The 14,795-nt window shown below is 53.1% G+C and overlaps 1 protein-coding gene across 1 annotated transcript; it reads left to right on the top strand.

The window, feature by feature from the left end:
• The first annotated feature begins 564 nt into the window (after positions 1-564).
• On the top strand, positions 565-14,298 carry LOC308574448 (nuclear envelope pore membrane protein POM 121-like). Its single transcript, XM_081172272.1, has 13 exons — positions 565-1,043; positions 4,081-4,296; positions 4,891-5,067; positions 5,939-6,019; positions 6,279-6,453; positions 7,651-7,763; positions 8,198-8,274; positions 8,821-8,945; positions 9,237-9,339; positions 9,641-9,814; positions 11,050-12,783; positions 13,564-13,686; positions 13,932-14,298. Exons 1-13 carry the CDS (start codon positions 580-582, stop codon positions 14,024-14,026), a joined length of 3,657 nt encoding a protein of 1,218 aa, XP_081028398.1. The 5' UTR covers positions 565-579; the 3' UTR covers positions 14,027-14,298.
• The last annotated feature ends 497 nt before the right edge of the window (positions 14,299-14,795 follow it).

Here is a 14,795-nt window from a genome sequence, read left to right on the forward strand (position 1 = left end):
GAGGGGATTGTTGCCCCCGTGTGCGTTGTTTTTCTTACTGATACGTGTTAGTAATTTATTTCTATTACTGTTTCTACTTTATTCTTATTTATTCGCGTAATTCGTGCTTTTTGTTTCCCCCTTTTTGTGACTGTAACCAGTCACAAACATCTCTTCAGCTCCTTCTGTGGCCAGACATTTTCTATGACCTGTTAGCCGGGCTCCTCTTCTCCTCATGGCCAATTCGGGGACACTTGCGAGGGAGACCATTTTGAATCCCCGCCTGCCCAGGGGTCAACCCAGGCTGGGAAGAGCGAGAGAGAGAGCGACTCAGATTCACCTCAGCGCTTCAGGCGCCCCGCCCCACTTTCCTTCCTTCCCGCCTTTCTTCCCTCCCCTCCGCCTCGCAGAAAGAGGCCTCTCGTTCTCTCCAGGCCACGCCCATTCCCTCCCTCCTCCTCCCCCGTGCCGACGAGATCCACGGACCACGCCCCCTTGTTCCTCGGGCGCGCGCGGGCGCGCGGTGCATGCCGGGCACGGGAAAGGGAAGAGCGCGAGTGGCTGAGGCGGCCGTGGCGGCTGCGGCGCGTCGGGGCCTCGATGTCTCGGGGCGGCGGCGCGTCGGGGCCCGGCTGGGGCTGGTGGCCTCCGTCGCGGCGGCGGAATCCTCGCGAGCGAGAGCAGCAGCAGCGGGGCCGGCGGAGAGGCGGAGGGTCGTCTGAGGGCGGCCGGGCTTGGGCCTTCCCCGCGGCCGCGGCGGCAGCGGCCGCGGCGTCGCTGTCGCTGCTGGTACTGCTGCTGGGCCTGTCCGGGGCGGCGCTCTCGCTGGCCGTGGCGGCGGCGGCCGGGGGAGCCTGGGCGGCCGCCTCGTCCTCTGCGGGAGGAGGAGGCTTCGGGAAGGAGATGAAGGGGCCGTCGTCGCTGCCCCACCGCGCCTTCTCCCCTGCCGTGGCCAACGGGGGCCCTGCCATGGGGGGCGGATGCTGCTACGCCTCACCGGCCCCGGTCCTGCCCGAAAGGAAGCGGCGGCAGTTGCAGCAGCAGCATCAAAGAGGGAGCTGCGGGTAAGAAGAGGGCGACGGGTAGTCCTCTCTCCACGCCCCCCACCCAAGAGCGCTCGGAAGAAAGGAGGAGCGCCCTTCTGCACTCTGCACATGTTTCGGGGGCAGAAGCTTGTCACACTCCTCTCTCCACAACCTCCACCCATGCTCGGAGGAAGAGAGGAGCGCTCTTTTGCACTCTGTACATGCGGGGTGGTGGGTTGTGGCGAGGAAAGACGCCTGCTGCTTGTGCCATAAGCAGGGCCTCCGGCAGAGCACATGCCCATTTATTGGAGATGGGAAAGCAAACCGAAGAGAAGCTGACCCTGTCCATTATTCTTCCTGCTCCACTGGTTGTCTTCAGGTTGTCTAGGGAGCTCCTTCTTCATCTTTGGGCACGTGGATGTGCAAAATAAAGCTCCCTCAACCATCCACATGTTCACTTCCCACACCTTGAACCCAGCCTTCCTTCCTTCTCCAACACACACCCCTCTCACTTGCATGTGGGCAGGACACTCCTCCTGCCTGCTGTTGAGCTCCTGCCTAAAAGTGCAGTTTCTGTTCCCCAGGGTTTAGCCTTTTGTATTGAGGCAGCTTCTGTAGCTATGATGGTTCCAGGATAACTTTGGAAGAAGAGAGTGATTTTGCTAGAGGGGTCTCTAGGGGGCCCTTGGTAAAGATCTTATGGGGGACCAAGGGAGCTTAGGGCAGATTAGGACACTTGGTTTCAGGCAAGACCTTTCCCCCAGCATGGCCTGGAGGAGCATGTGGGCTGCAACCTCTCCTGCCCACCTCACTGCATTCCTCCCACTTCCTGTTGCTCTTTCTGCTCTGCATCATTTTCCACTCTTGGCCCTGGTTGCAATTAGTCACAATAACTTGCCTGGCCAGGCTTTTCATTTGACAGTGCACTGGAGTGTCATTCAGCTTTTGTCTTTTTACTCCCTTCTCATTAAATTATTTTAGTATCAGATCCTGGACTTCTTTATCCTTCCAAGTTCCCCATCTATTGCTGCTCTTCTTCTAGAGCTCCTGTCTTACTCCTCTTGGGGCTTCCAACACAGAAAAGCTCAGGTTTCCTTTCCCCTCCCTCCTGTTTCACTTTCATTCAAAGCCTTGGAACATTTAATCACCCTGCTGTGTGGTGCTAATCCAGGTGCTTTAGTTGAAAGCAGTGGGTGCTGAATGTCCTGAGGGAGCCCCGTCACTGCCTAGAGACCAGCCAGGCTTTTTTCTCAAGGCTGAATGTGCCAGTTTGGGATCAACAGTTGTGCTTGCTGCCAGACTGTGTTGAGAGAGATTCTGTTGTTTGTTCTTTATCAGCTTTACCATTGTATTTTAAAAAGGGCAGGTTAGACACTTCGAGTGATGTTGGTTTCAGCCAGAATAGTTAGGTGTGTAAATGGTCTAAACAATAAAGAAAAAGACCCAACTCAGGCGTGTGTCCTTTTGCTGGCAGTAGCTTTCCTGTGAGGGGTAGGGCTGTGTCCCAGTGGTAGGACAGAGTCCTAGAAAGAATCTCCAGGAAGGGCTGAGAGTGTCCCCTGCTGAAGACCCTGGAGAGCCTCTGCCAATCAATACAGACAGTACTAAGCTAGCTGGACCAGTTTGGTCCAAGCTCTATGTAGGACAGCTTCTTGTGTTCTAAAAGGCTAATGTATTGGAGGCTTTTTTGTTTAGCAGCAAATAACACTACTAAGGTAGGGACTAGATAGATGCTTAAGAAATTACACATGGCGTATAGGAAATGGTGAGATTATATGGAGACTTCCTTCCACCATAAGACTGGAACCTCAGGTGGCTGATTACTTTGATTGCCAGTAGACAAGAAAATGCTTCTTCCTATAGGCAGGATTAATCCATGGGGCTTGCTTACTGCAAGCTGTAGTGTTGGCCTCTGGCTTAGATGGCATGTTCAGAGGAGGAGGAGGGTTGTTGATGGCTGAATGGAACCTTCAGACATCTTCAGGGGCAGCTTCCCTCTGAATCAGATGCTGGGAAGGGTTGCTGCCCCTTCCCCCCTGTTTGGGGGCTTCCCAGAGGCACCAGGATGGCTAATGTGAGAAGCATCAGGATGCAGGGTGTGGTGGTTCTTGTAGCTGCAGTGTGATCTGCTTGTTTCCTCACAGAGGATTGGATTCTCAGCATCATTCCAGTCCCTTGTGTGGAAGTGGCTTGTCCAAAACTTTCTGCATTGTGATGAGTTCAGAGATGGCAAGTCCAGGAAATGTGTGCTGTGAAGAGAGAAATACCTTTTTGTCTTCTGCAGGAAATTGTCTTACATAAAGGCATCCCTGAAGTCATAGAAGGCCTGAATGTTGATGTGCTTGCCTTGCATTAAGGAATTAAGGAAAGCATTCCATCATATCCCTCTCCTGTCTTGAGAGGCTGCTGGGGCAGGACTTTTCCTTACAAAGTAGGTGGGGAGCCCATTTCGGCACCTCATTTCTTTGAACATGAATCAGCCAACTTTAAACTGTTAGAGGAGACCCTCTCTCCTTCCACAAGCTCATGTGGGTGTTCAATAGAATGCCATACATTTGATGTGATGTATCTGAGCTTCACAACCTCCATATGTGTGTGTTTGTTAGGTTAGGTGATTGTAACAGCTCAGCAGTGATTTTAATTAGATGGAGATTGTTTGATGTATATCTTTCAGATGAATAACAGAAGCCTTCCACACTTGAATCCAGCCACTGCTGCACTAGTGTTCAGGTTGGTGTAGTGAGGAGTGTGTCTGCCAAGTATTTTGCCAGGGCAGTAAAGCAACCGGCGGTATAAACTGATGGATCATGTGTCTTCCTATTTGTGGCTGAGGTTATTGACACTCAGAGCGCCATCAGTCCTCAGCTTTTGAGCGTGTGTAGTTTCCCCCAGGTTCTTCTTACAAAGTGGATCATGGCTGTGAAAAGAAACCCCTTGTAGTGGCCAAGAAGAGAACTTGCCTGTTCAGTTTGAGGGTTTCCTTTTCTAGCTTGTACTTTTTGAGGAAAGGCCAGCTACTCTTTGGGCATCTTCTTTCCCCTTGTCTTGACTGACCCGTGTTCTTTTCTCTCTTCAGGGACCACCTCTCTGCATCACCTCATTTTATGCTTTCCCCTCGACGGCGCTACCCCATCCAGCAGGCACAGTACGCCTCTCTGGGGACCCTGCCCTCAATCTGCTGGGATGGATATCGGCGTAAAAACAGGCTGTCTGTCCACAACTCCAGCCTGGCCCGGAGCCCTGTGACGGTGAAGATTGCTCGACCAGACAGCAGCCTCTGCCGTTCCCCACTGTAAGTCTCTGGCTAGGATCTGTCCCAAGCCAAGCAATTCCTTCGTGGGTTTATTTTTTATTTTTTAATAATCAAAAGATTAACAAAAGCAACAAACAGTAAGCATAACAAAATGCAACAAGACAAAACAAAAAACCCAAGCACTTTAAAAAAAACAGACTAAAACACAATTCCAATAAATGTTTAAAATGACTGGGTAGAGCTAGGAGAAATTGGGAAGATCCCTTCTGGTGGATTTTGATTTTGTAAAATTGGGGTGTATACACAGCCTAAATCTCACTTGGCCCTGTTGCCTCATTAGGCCAGTCCTGATTGGTTGGTGTGAGCGGCCAAGCCTCTCTTCCTCCTCTTCAGCTGATGGCCCTAGAATGACTTCTTAATCAGCATCAGCTTGCTGCCCTAGAAGAGCTTTGTGAGGTCATGAGCAAGCCCTCAGGCTGATGTGGAGAGAGACTCCTTGCAGCCATAACTCTTGCCAACAAGATCTCACTGGATTCAGGCGGGTGGGGACACCTCGCCTCCTGAGGGAGAGCATATTGTTGGGGTGCGGGAGAGCTCCGATTCCTTATGACTACTGTTTCTTCCTATTAACAGGTTGGAGCAGCTGGCTTCCCCCGTGGCTTTCTCTGCAACGCCCAACAGTACCCTGGACCCATGCGCCAAAGAGACGGTCTTGAGCGCTCTCAGGGAGAGCCGAAAGAGGGCCGTGGAGGAGGAGGAGGAGGGAGAGGAGGACCGGAATGTCCCAGGTGGCCAGGAGAGCAAGAGGAGGTAAAAGCCAGCAGTGGCCTGTCTGGTTGCCAGCAGCATCCGTTAGGGCACAAAGGGGCTGAGATCCTGGGACTGAAGATGTCTGCCCACTGATGCTTAATCACTGAGAAAAGGCAGAAACAACCCAAGTCGTACCTTGCCCCTATCAAGGCTGGAGTGGGTTCTTGGTGACATAGTGAGCCTCAGGTTCCTACATGTTGTTGGAGCTCTCTGTATCCCCCAAGTCTCTTAAGTGAGGGAACTACACGGTTGTTTAAGGGACCTGTGCACAAGTGCTTGAGTATTCAGGTGCTTGCAGGTGCTTTTCCTCCTCCCTGGGCCTCCAACTGGGCTTGTGGTTGCATGGGGGAGACAAATCCCAAGCCCGTATTGCTACGGGTCATACGGGTTGCACAGCCAGGAAGAGGAGTGTGGCAATCATGATTCTCACTCTACACCCACACATTCTCAGCCTCATGCTCAATTACGGTTTGGCTTTGCTTTGCTTCCAAACTGGACCATGGCACTGTTGCAATGTGGCTTTGTGGGGGTGAGAGGCTGCTGAGATGGACTTCAGTTTCAATTAGCTGAAAAATCTAAAAGACCAAGACCCCTCTCTCAAAACCATTTGACTAATTTCTGAATAGCCCCCTTCAAAAATGAATGAAATGGTAAACCACCAGCCCCTTGCATCACCTGCTAAGTTGCACCAAGATTTAAACTGGGGTCTTCCAAGGTTGTTGGCATCCGCCACCGTGCCATCCCTTGCCTTGCCAGGCTGAGAGCTGAGTTGGCCTTGCTCAGTATCGTAATGAGCTGGATCCATGCTTGTGACAGCTACCCTCTTACGTTTTCTGAAGACCTTTTTTCCCTTTTCTCTCCCCCCTTCCAGGCGCCATGATAGCAGCGGGAGTGGACAGTCTGCCTTTGAGCCCTTGGTGGCCAACGGCGCCCCAGCATCTTTGGTCCCCAAGTAAGTACTGAGAGCTTTGCCTGGAAAAAGGCTTCCTCCTAATAATGGTATTAACAAATAATGGTGGAGTGTAGGGGAGCAGTGCTCATTACACCAATCAAGTTCAGAGGCCTGACCTCCATCCTCTCCCCTCCCCTCACCTGCATTGAAGTATTTTTAAAAAGAGAGAAACCACAGTTGGATCTGCTTCATCATGTGTCCTTTGGCCCTGTCGAAGGTGGCTCACTGTGCTACTGCCATCTCTGCCTCTTGCCCCTAGGCCTGGCTCCCTGAAGCGCTGCCTCCTCTTGTCCCACTGCCTGGAAGAAGGCTCCTCCAAGAGGTCGCGTACCTCCTCCCTCAGCTCCATCAACAGCCTGCCTGTAGGGGGCATCCCTAGCTCCATCCGCAATGCCATCGCCAGCTCCTACAGTTCCACCCGGGGCCTCTCACAGGTACGTGCCAGTCCCTTGGCTTCTTTTCCCCATGGTCAGGGAGGCTGGAGATATTTAGCATCACAAGTCATGATATATCAACTGAGCGGCAATCCCTTTGTGTAAATTAATAAGAAAATCAGTAGTTCTAAATCCAGTGTTACAATAGTTGTTTTTCAATGGTCTTCATCATAAATGTTTAAACTGTTTTTCTCATATTTAAAAAAAACCAAAAGTTTATACCTGAGAAGTCAAGCTTAGGTCCCCCCCCCCTTACTGTTAGAGATTATACATTTTCAACTGGTATAATTCATAGCATGTTGACTGGAACTGATGAGTCATAGTCCAAAACATCTGGAGCCCAGTTTGCAGAAGGCTGCCCTAGTTCTAGATAAAATTGAACATGGGGATGGCAAAGCCACACTGGACAATTGAGATGCCCCTGAGAGTTCCTACTTGTAGAAGGGCCAGCTGACAGCATATAGCTTTAGTTAATCTTTGAAAGTTATCCCTGAAATGAAATGCCTTTAGGACACGGAACATGAAAGGCCTCTCAGAGTTCCAAAAATATTTTCATCTCCTAGGAACATTGTTGCTCCGTGTCTTGACTTCTTGCATCATCGTACTTCATCTTATTTTATATTCTAATTCTCTGGGTTGGCCTGTTGGCCCTTCACCCAGCTACCTGGCGGACATGAAGCCAGTCTGGGTTTGGTCAGTGCTTGAATTGGAAGCCCCCATGAAAGCACTTTCATCTTGAATTATATGCGAGAACAGCAGGGTGTGAACATGCTTACAAAGTGTGTTACTTCATCTGTTGGTAAATATAGAAGGCAAGATTTAGTAATTGCATTACTCTGATCTTGCTGTGACTTTTGCCGTGTTCCAGGATTTCGTTCATTTTATATCTGTTAAGACAGGGGGCATCTGTGGTGCCCTCCAGATGCTGTTAGACTCTAGCAGCCCATCCAGGCAGGACGACGAATGGTCAGGGTGATGGGGGTTCCAGTCAGCAATGCCTCGAATGCTGCCATAGGTTCTCCATTCTTGGATTAAATCATCTGGCTGGAGCTGATGGGCACTGTAGCCCAGCAACATCCAAAGGGCCTCAGGTTGGCTGAGGCTGTGCTAAGTGGTTTCACTAGAGCTCCAGCTAAGAGGTGTGTGATGCTGCCATCTTACTCTGCCTCTGCTGTCCTCTTTCCTTCCCTCCTCCAGGTATGGAAGAGGAGCGGCCCAAGCACCTCTCCTCTCTCCAGCCCAGCATCCTCCCGTTCTCAGACACCTGAGAGGCCGAACAAAAAAGCAAGATACCCCAATGCCAGCCTCACGTGAGTGCACCTTCTCCCTTCCTGCTTCTGGCAGTGTGGGGCCAAGGCCGGGAAGGGCCAGGAGGCCGGCTGGAGGGGGGTTCAAGGACTCCCCCCTTCCCCATGGTTCCCATCCAGAGCAACACCTCCCTTTCCTTTCACATTGCCACAGCTTTCCTATGTTGATGCGCCCTCTGGAAAAGAGTGCTGTTTCTGAGTGAAAGCATTAGAGGTCTTGTACAAGACCAACTTTGCCTTTGAATAGGTGGAAGGCTTCTGTGAAATGGGAAAGCTGACTCCTTAATGTGGGTGTTTTCGGACAGCACAAGGTACATTTTATAGCAAGGGTCCTCCAAGGCATCCGTTTCCTTAGCTACACCCCTTCACCTGCCAGAGTATTGAGAGCAATGAGTCCTCAAGAGTCAGGTCTCACTGGCTTTCTCCTTTTGCTCCAGGGATGATGAGTCTCACCAGTCTATCAACTCCACACCTGTGAGGACAGACAAGGAGGTGCCAGCAGAGAAGAATGAGTGTGAGTAGGCAGGTGGAGGGGGCCAGGGATGCTTTGCTAATAAAAAGGTGGACATACCTGGAGCAGGAACCAGAATTGATGTGGCATTGGTTCTGTTGTGATGATCTTAAAGGAAAAAACGAACAAATGCAAAACTCTTGGTGGGTGGAGCGGGCGGGTGGGCAGAATGTTTATCTCAATACAGGCTAGTTGGGAAGACTTTAGAATGGCCGGAGGCAGGGGATGTATCTTAACGTGTAGCAATCCAGATCTCCCTGGAGCTTCCACTATCCCTGGCCGTCAGCCACACTGGCTGTCAGGAGTGAGGGGAGTTGTCAGCAGCATTTGGAGGGCTGGATGCTACACGTCTCAGCAACCCCATTTTAGAAGGTTTTTCCTCTCACTTCCCATGTTCACATTATGTCCACCTGGGATTTATTAGAAGCTTAAAGTGACAGTATTTAGAAACAGGCCACCAGTGCTGCAGAATCCCAAGCCTCCTTTGGCTGGGCAGGGCCTCATGCATAAAACCGCGGGCTTACCAACTCTGGCCTCTTCTTCTTGCAGCAGCAGAGATGCCCCTGCGGAGCAGGCACAGCTCACCAGTGTCGCCACCTTCATCAGGCAGCACTGGCAAGCGCAAGCGGAAGATCCAGTTGCTCTCCACTCGGCGGGAAGATAATTTCACCATGGTACGCTCCTTCTGTTCCTTTTTCTGGACTTAGTTGGCCTTGAGGACAAGGTTGGAGTGAGAGAGAATGAGTGCCAACCTCTTGACTCACTGCCTTTTGCCTTGACTGAGTCAAAGGTTGCTGACCACTTTGACTGCCCCTGGTGTAAACAAGGCTGAGCCAGGTAGACTGTCTTGGTGTCAGGCTGCTGCCTCTGCTGCCCCTTGGAGGGCTTTCCCTCCTTCCTCTGGGGGCCCACTGGACTGCCATGCTCACCTGAAGCAAGCAATGTCCCTCCTCTTCTCTCCACAGCCTCTTCCGCCTCAGCTGGGCTATTCTGTCACTTCTGCTGACCTGGATGCAGAAAAGAAGGCTGCTCTGCAGTGGTTCAACAGAGTCCTGGAGGACAAGACTGGTAGGAGCACCCTCTCCCCTCTGTGTATGAACTGCCTCAAGTTTAGGGAGGGGAGGGCATTGGAATAAGGGGCTTGCAGAGTAAAATAAAACAGAAAACAGGGATTTTTGGATCTCCTCAAGAAGGTCCCTTTAGTGGCTCTCAGGAATAGCAGGTCTATCAATTGGCTTTGTACATTTGGTTGCCTCCTTGGTTGTTGTGTTTGGGTGCCCCTGGGTTTATTCTGCATTTATATCCTGCTTAATACATTTTTTTAAAGCCCTAAGCACTCTGCTCCTTACATGCTGGTCCTCCCCAACAGATTCCACTCCCAGACTCTCAGCGCCGATGACCTCACCACCCAGCACCCTGTCTTTCGGGACAATACCTAACAAGTCCACTGCTGTGTCGCTGGCTGTCACAGCTGCCAGCACCAACCCCCTCCTGGAGAGCCTGAAGAAGATGCAAGATGGGCAGAGCTCCTCAGGGCTAGCTGGTGAGTGGTTTGGGGAGGCCTTGGGGGATGACAGTAGCTTGGCTATGATGTGATTGAGGGTGCAGCTCTTCCCAATGGCGTTCTGCCTTCCTGCTGCAGAAACCTAGCCATGCTGGTTTGGAAAGGGGTGTGGGAGGGAGATTCCAGAGGGGTTTTTATCTGGTGGAGGGCACCTGATGACCCTGGGGGCTAAAGGACCTGAGTTACTTAGTTTCTTTAAGGCATCATAACATTAAAAGCTGATCAATTGCAGTTTTTCAAGGGGGCACAAAAAATAGCTTGGGTGACACTTCCTTTCAAAGAGTCGGAATTTCCTACCTTACCTTGGGAGCTTCTCTAATTTGGAGTGCCTACTTGCAGGAGAACCTCTTCCAGGGTTGCCAGCCTGATGTTGATTTCTACCACCTCCCCCAGCCAACCACAGCCAGTCACTAGGCATGATGGGAGCTGTAGTCCAACTACATGTGGGGAGAGGGCGCTGCCTTGGCTGCCCCTACTCTACCTCTGTGTGCTCTGTAAGGCATGTTTCCCTTTCTGGGACTGCAGCTCCTATCAGCCGCAGCCAGCAGTGCTGTATGATGTTGGGACTGGAGGGAGCTGAGCAGTATTAGCCCACAGCTGGTGGGAGTTTCCGTTTCAGGTAGCTGTTCTTAAGGTGGTCTGTGGAATCCCCGCTCCTGTGTGCAGTAGACTTGCTTGTAGCTTCATGAAGAGTCTTCCTTGAGGAATGTCCAGTCTTGTTAAGATCAGGGAGACCTTAAGTCTCAGGTCAAAACCAGCTGGTTACTCTAAGCCACTTTCCAGGGATTAATGGACAAAGTTAACTACATCAGAGGAGGTGGGGAGAGAGAGGTTGGCACAGTATTCTGGAATTCCTGACAAGTTTCTTGAGGGCACAGACTCCCCTCCCCCACAATTTGCTTCTTTGCCGTGTGCAGATGTTAGTTTCTGTCAAGACAGATGAGTTAAGTCTCAGCCCTCTTCAACCTCCCTGTATGTAATCACAGCTGGGGTGGCTGAAGGAGAATATACAAGTTGCAGGATTTCTCATTTGACATTGCATCTTAAAGGCAAGCTGAGGACTGATATCTGATGAAGGAGGAGGCCGGGGGGCATTGAGAGAAAATAGTGGTTGTCTGATGCAAAACAGAGAACTGTTGTTGATGAGCTTTCCCTGTTGAGCAGCATTTCCTCTCTGATATAGTGACAATGCTCTTCCTCCCCTGCTATTCCAGGTCCTGGGTCTGCTGCAGAGATCCCTCCGCTGTCAGCCGCTTCTCCTTCCCTGGATTTGGGATCTTCCATGCCCATGAGCTCCCCTGAGGTGACCAAGGCCCCACTGCTGTCACTCGGTGTCCCAGCGCCCCTGGCTACTACAGCACTGTCTTCTTCCTCCAGTGCTGCCCAGCCTGCCAGCAGCACCTGCAGCCCAATGGCTGCCTCCACTTCTGAGCTGGGCCAGACTCCAGCACGGCCTGCCTCTGCCCCGAAGCCCAGCACCCTCTTTGGGATTCTTACTAGCCCTCCTGCAGCCCCTGTGTCAACAACAACAACAACTGCCTCTCCTGCACCTGAGGCAGCACCCATGTTCAAGCCTGTCTTTGGCAGCCTGGTGAAGAGCGAGGGGCTGGGTTTCTCCATGAGTAGCACCACCACGACTGGGCCTGCCCCGGCTACTGGGACTCTGCCCTCCTCCTTGGCTGCTCCTCCTGTCACCTCCAGCAGCACTTTCAAGCCCGTATTTGGGGCTCCGCCCCCACCAGCCACCTCAGCTCTTCCTGCAACAGTGGCAGCTGCCTCGCCGTTCACCTTCCAGCCGGCGCCCGTGCCCACCCTGCCCGCCAGCAGCTCCACCACCACAGCTACGCCTGGGTTCCCCATTCCCCTGGAAGCCACTGTGACCACCACTGCAGCATCTCTGCTCTCCACCACAGCCAACTCCATAGCTGTCTCCTCAAGCAAGGCAGTCTTTGGCTTTGGGCCCACCATGCCGGCCTCCACAGCTGCACCTAGCAGCACCTCTGCCACCGCACCAGCATCATCCCAGCATCCCTCGCTCTTTGGGGCCCCATCCACTAGCGGCACTGCTCCCCTTTTCCAATTTGGCAAGCAGGTTGCCCCTACAGGTCCCACTCTCAGCCCCTTGGTGAGCTCTGCCTTCAGCCAGGCACCCTCCTGCAACACAGAGGCGGCTCCCAGCACCACCACCACCACGGCAGGCTTCAGCCTCTTCGGCAACAGCGGTGCCACAACGGCCCCTTCGGCCACAACACAGCCTCCCTTGATGTTTGGGTCCGGCACCTCTGCATTCACAGGGGGCTTTGGCACGGCTTCCAAGCCACCGCCTCCATACCCAACGGACACCAGCCAGCTGGCTTTGGACACAACAGTTGCCGAGAGTCAACAGGCAACCACCAAGCCATCTGCAGGGCCTGTGAGCTTTGAATCTCATTTCAACTTCTCCCAGCCAGCGGCCCAACCAGCTTTTGGCAGCCCCTCACAGACACCCTTCAGTGGGACTGGGGCCCTACCATCCTTTGGTGCAAAAAGCACCACCCAGCCAGCATTTGGAGCTACCACCTCTGTCTTCTCCTTTGGGACGGCCACGACCTCCACCACGTCAGGCTTTGGGTCCAACACTCAGACCACGAGCAGCAACAGCAGTGCAGGAGGCCCGGTGTTTGGGAGCTCAGCTCCCACTCCCTTCAGCTTTGGGGCAGCCAACCAGGCCCCTGGAGCAGTCAATGCCTTTGGCATGGGTGCAGCTGCTGCTGCTGGCACTGCAAATCCCGGAGCGGCTCCCGTGAGCTTTAGCTTTGGCAGTGGACAGATTGGGGCAGCAGGGGCAGCAGCAGCGGCAACACCCTTTGGATCTTCTTTGGCACAAAACCCTCTGGGAGCCCAGAGCCAGAGCTCTGGTTTCGCTTTCAACATCCCTGGCACGCAAGAGAGCAAGCCAGCCTTTGGAGGTGAGTCGTTCCTCAACCTGAGATGGACACATACCTGGGTCCTGGGCAAGGGAGGTGGAGGGCAGGGTGGGTCTGCTGCAGCCATGCCCCTAGCTCCTTTCTCTCCAGGGTTGGCCGCCTTTAAAAAACAGGTTGTAAATACAACTGCGTTTGCCCACTGTCACCATTCTTCATCCTCTTCTCTTTGCAAAGCCTGAGAATTTGAGAGACATTGTCAGGTACAATCTGTTAAACGTAGGGGAAGGGAGGAGAGAAACGCTTTCCCTGCCACATGGAGGTTCTGTGTACACTCACTCCCCTGGATCCAGGTCTTACATCCATGCTCCTCCCTCCTCCTTATTTCCTTCCCTTTTCCTCCACTCCTAGTCTAAAGTTTTAGATCTTCCCAAAGCCTGGATTTTGACAGCAGAATAAATCATGCAAAGTCTATGGGTGTGCACAGATGCCAAGGTTTTTATGCTTTGCTGGACTCGCTCTGCCTTCCTGCTAGGGAGCTTTAGAGCATGAAGCTTCAGTCCTTCATGTCAGTGACAGACTGAGGCATGTTGAGAGAGGAGGGGGACATTTCTCCCTTGGCTGGGAGACAGGCGGGTCCAGACTGACCTGCCTCATTCTGTCCCATTGGGCTTGCATTGTCTTGCAAAGGCAGAGAAGGACTGGCTCTTTTACTCCCAGTCCCATGCAGTAAAGCGCAGAGACTAGCATCTTGGCTTTGTTTCCCCTTGGGTGCATGTCCCTACTCTGGTGGGCCGCTCATTTCACCACCTTTTGGTCTTCTAGGAGCTCCACCACCCACATTTGGGCAGAGCTCGCCAGCACCAGGAGCGGGCACAGTGGGGGGCAGCACCCTTTCCTTTGGAACATCCATCACCCCCACCTTTGGAAGTGCCGGACCTCCTTTTGGTAAGAGTCTGGGAAGATGAGCAGAGTTTTATGGGACAGGATTTCTGTCTGCTTCCTTGCTCCCATGAACTTGAGGGGGTTGGGTGTATGGTGGGGGGGGGCTGTGGGATACCCCAGCATACATTTCCCCCTTATCCATCCGGCCCTGCGTGGCAGAAGGGGCTGTTGCTGTGAGCCCTCTGACCTCGGTCTATGTAGCCAAGACTGATATGGGGGCTTCTTGTTGCTTCTGTCTTTCCCTGCAGGACCCCCAGCCCCCACCTTCTCCATCGGGGCAGGATCCAAGACTGGCTCCCGCCAGCGGCTACAAGCCCGGAGGCAGCACACCCGCAAGAAGTAGCCAAGAGAGACTTCCTGGCTGGGCTCCAGCTCCCGGCCAACCTGCTGTCGGGCCCAGACTGGCCTGGGCACAGCACCTGCCCGACGGAGGCTGCTGCTTCTACAGCTCACCCTCAGCAGGACTGACTGGCCTAGGGGCCACGTTGTCTGTGACGTCCGCAGGAAGTTACCCAGAGCATTTTTTACCCCCTCAAACGGGACAGGAGAAACCAAGCCCTTTTTACTTGAACAGTCCATGACTGAGTCTGGATTAAATTTTGTACATATCGGCTACTTTCCCTTTCCCCATGTGAGCAGCCCCCTGTGGATCCCTCTTCCCTCCCATCCACCTTCTTGCCTTACCTCAACCTTTTCTGGCTGCCAAGGGAGGGCAGTGTGCCGGGAGGAGGCCAGCAGCGGTGTGCCAGTTTCCACCTGGAGCCCCCTCCCCTCTTCCTGGAGACAAGTGGCAGAAGGTTCTCCTGATCCAGGGCAGAGGCCCCCCACACCAAGGGCTTGGGGTCCTTTTCCGATGATGCTGTGGCCCACACCTCGCGCTCGCACCACCTTCAGAGCCCCTTTGCAGCTGGCAAAACCACCTTGCCGAGGCTCCATGGTTGCAGTCACTGTGCTGGGGGCCCTTCGCCGAAACACTAATCACTGTTCCTCCGTGGCTGGGACTCCCTCCGCAGTCAGGGAGATGCTGGGGTGGAAGAGGTAGCTCCCCACCTCACCCCCTTGCTGCTGCTGCTTCACTTGAGCCCCTGCCCTCTTCCATCTCCCCCCCCCAA

Source organism: Podarcis bocagei, assembly GCF_964188305.1.
Source record: "Podarcis bocagei genome assembly, chromosome: 15".
NCBI lineage: Eukaryota > Metazoa > Chordata > Lepidosauria > Squamata > Lacertidae > Podarcis > Podarcis bocagei.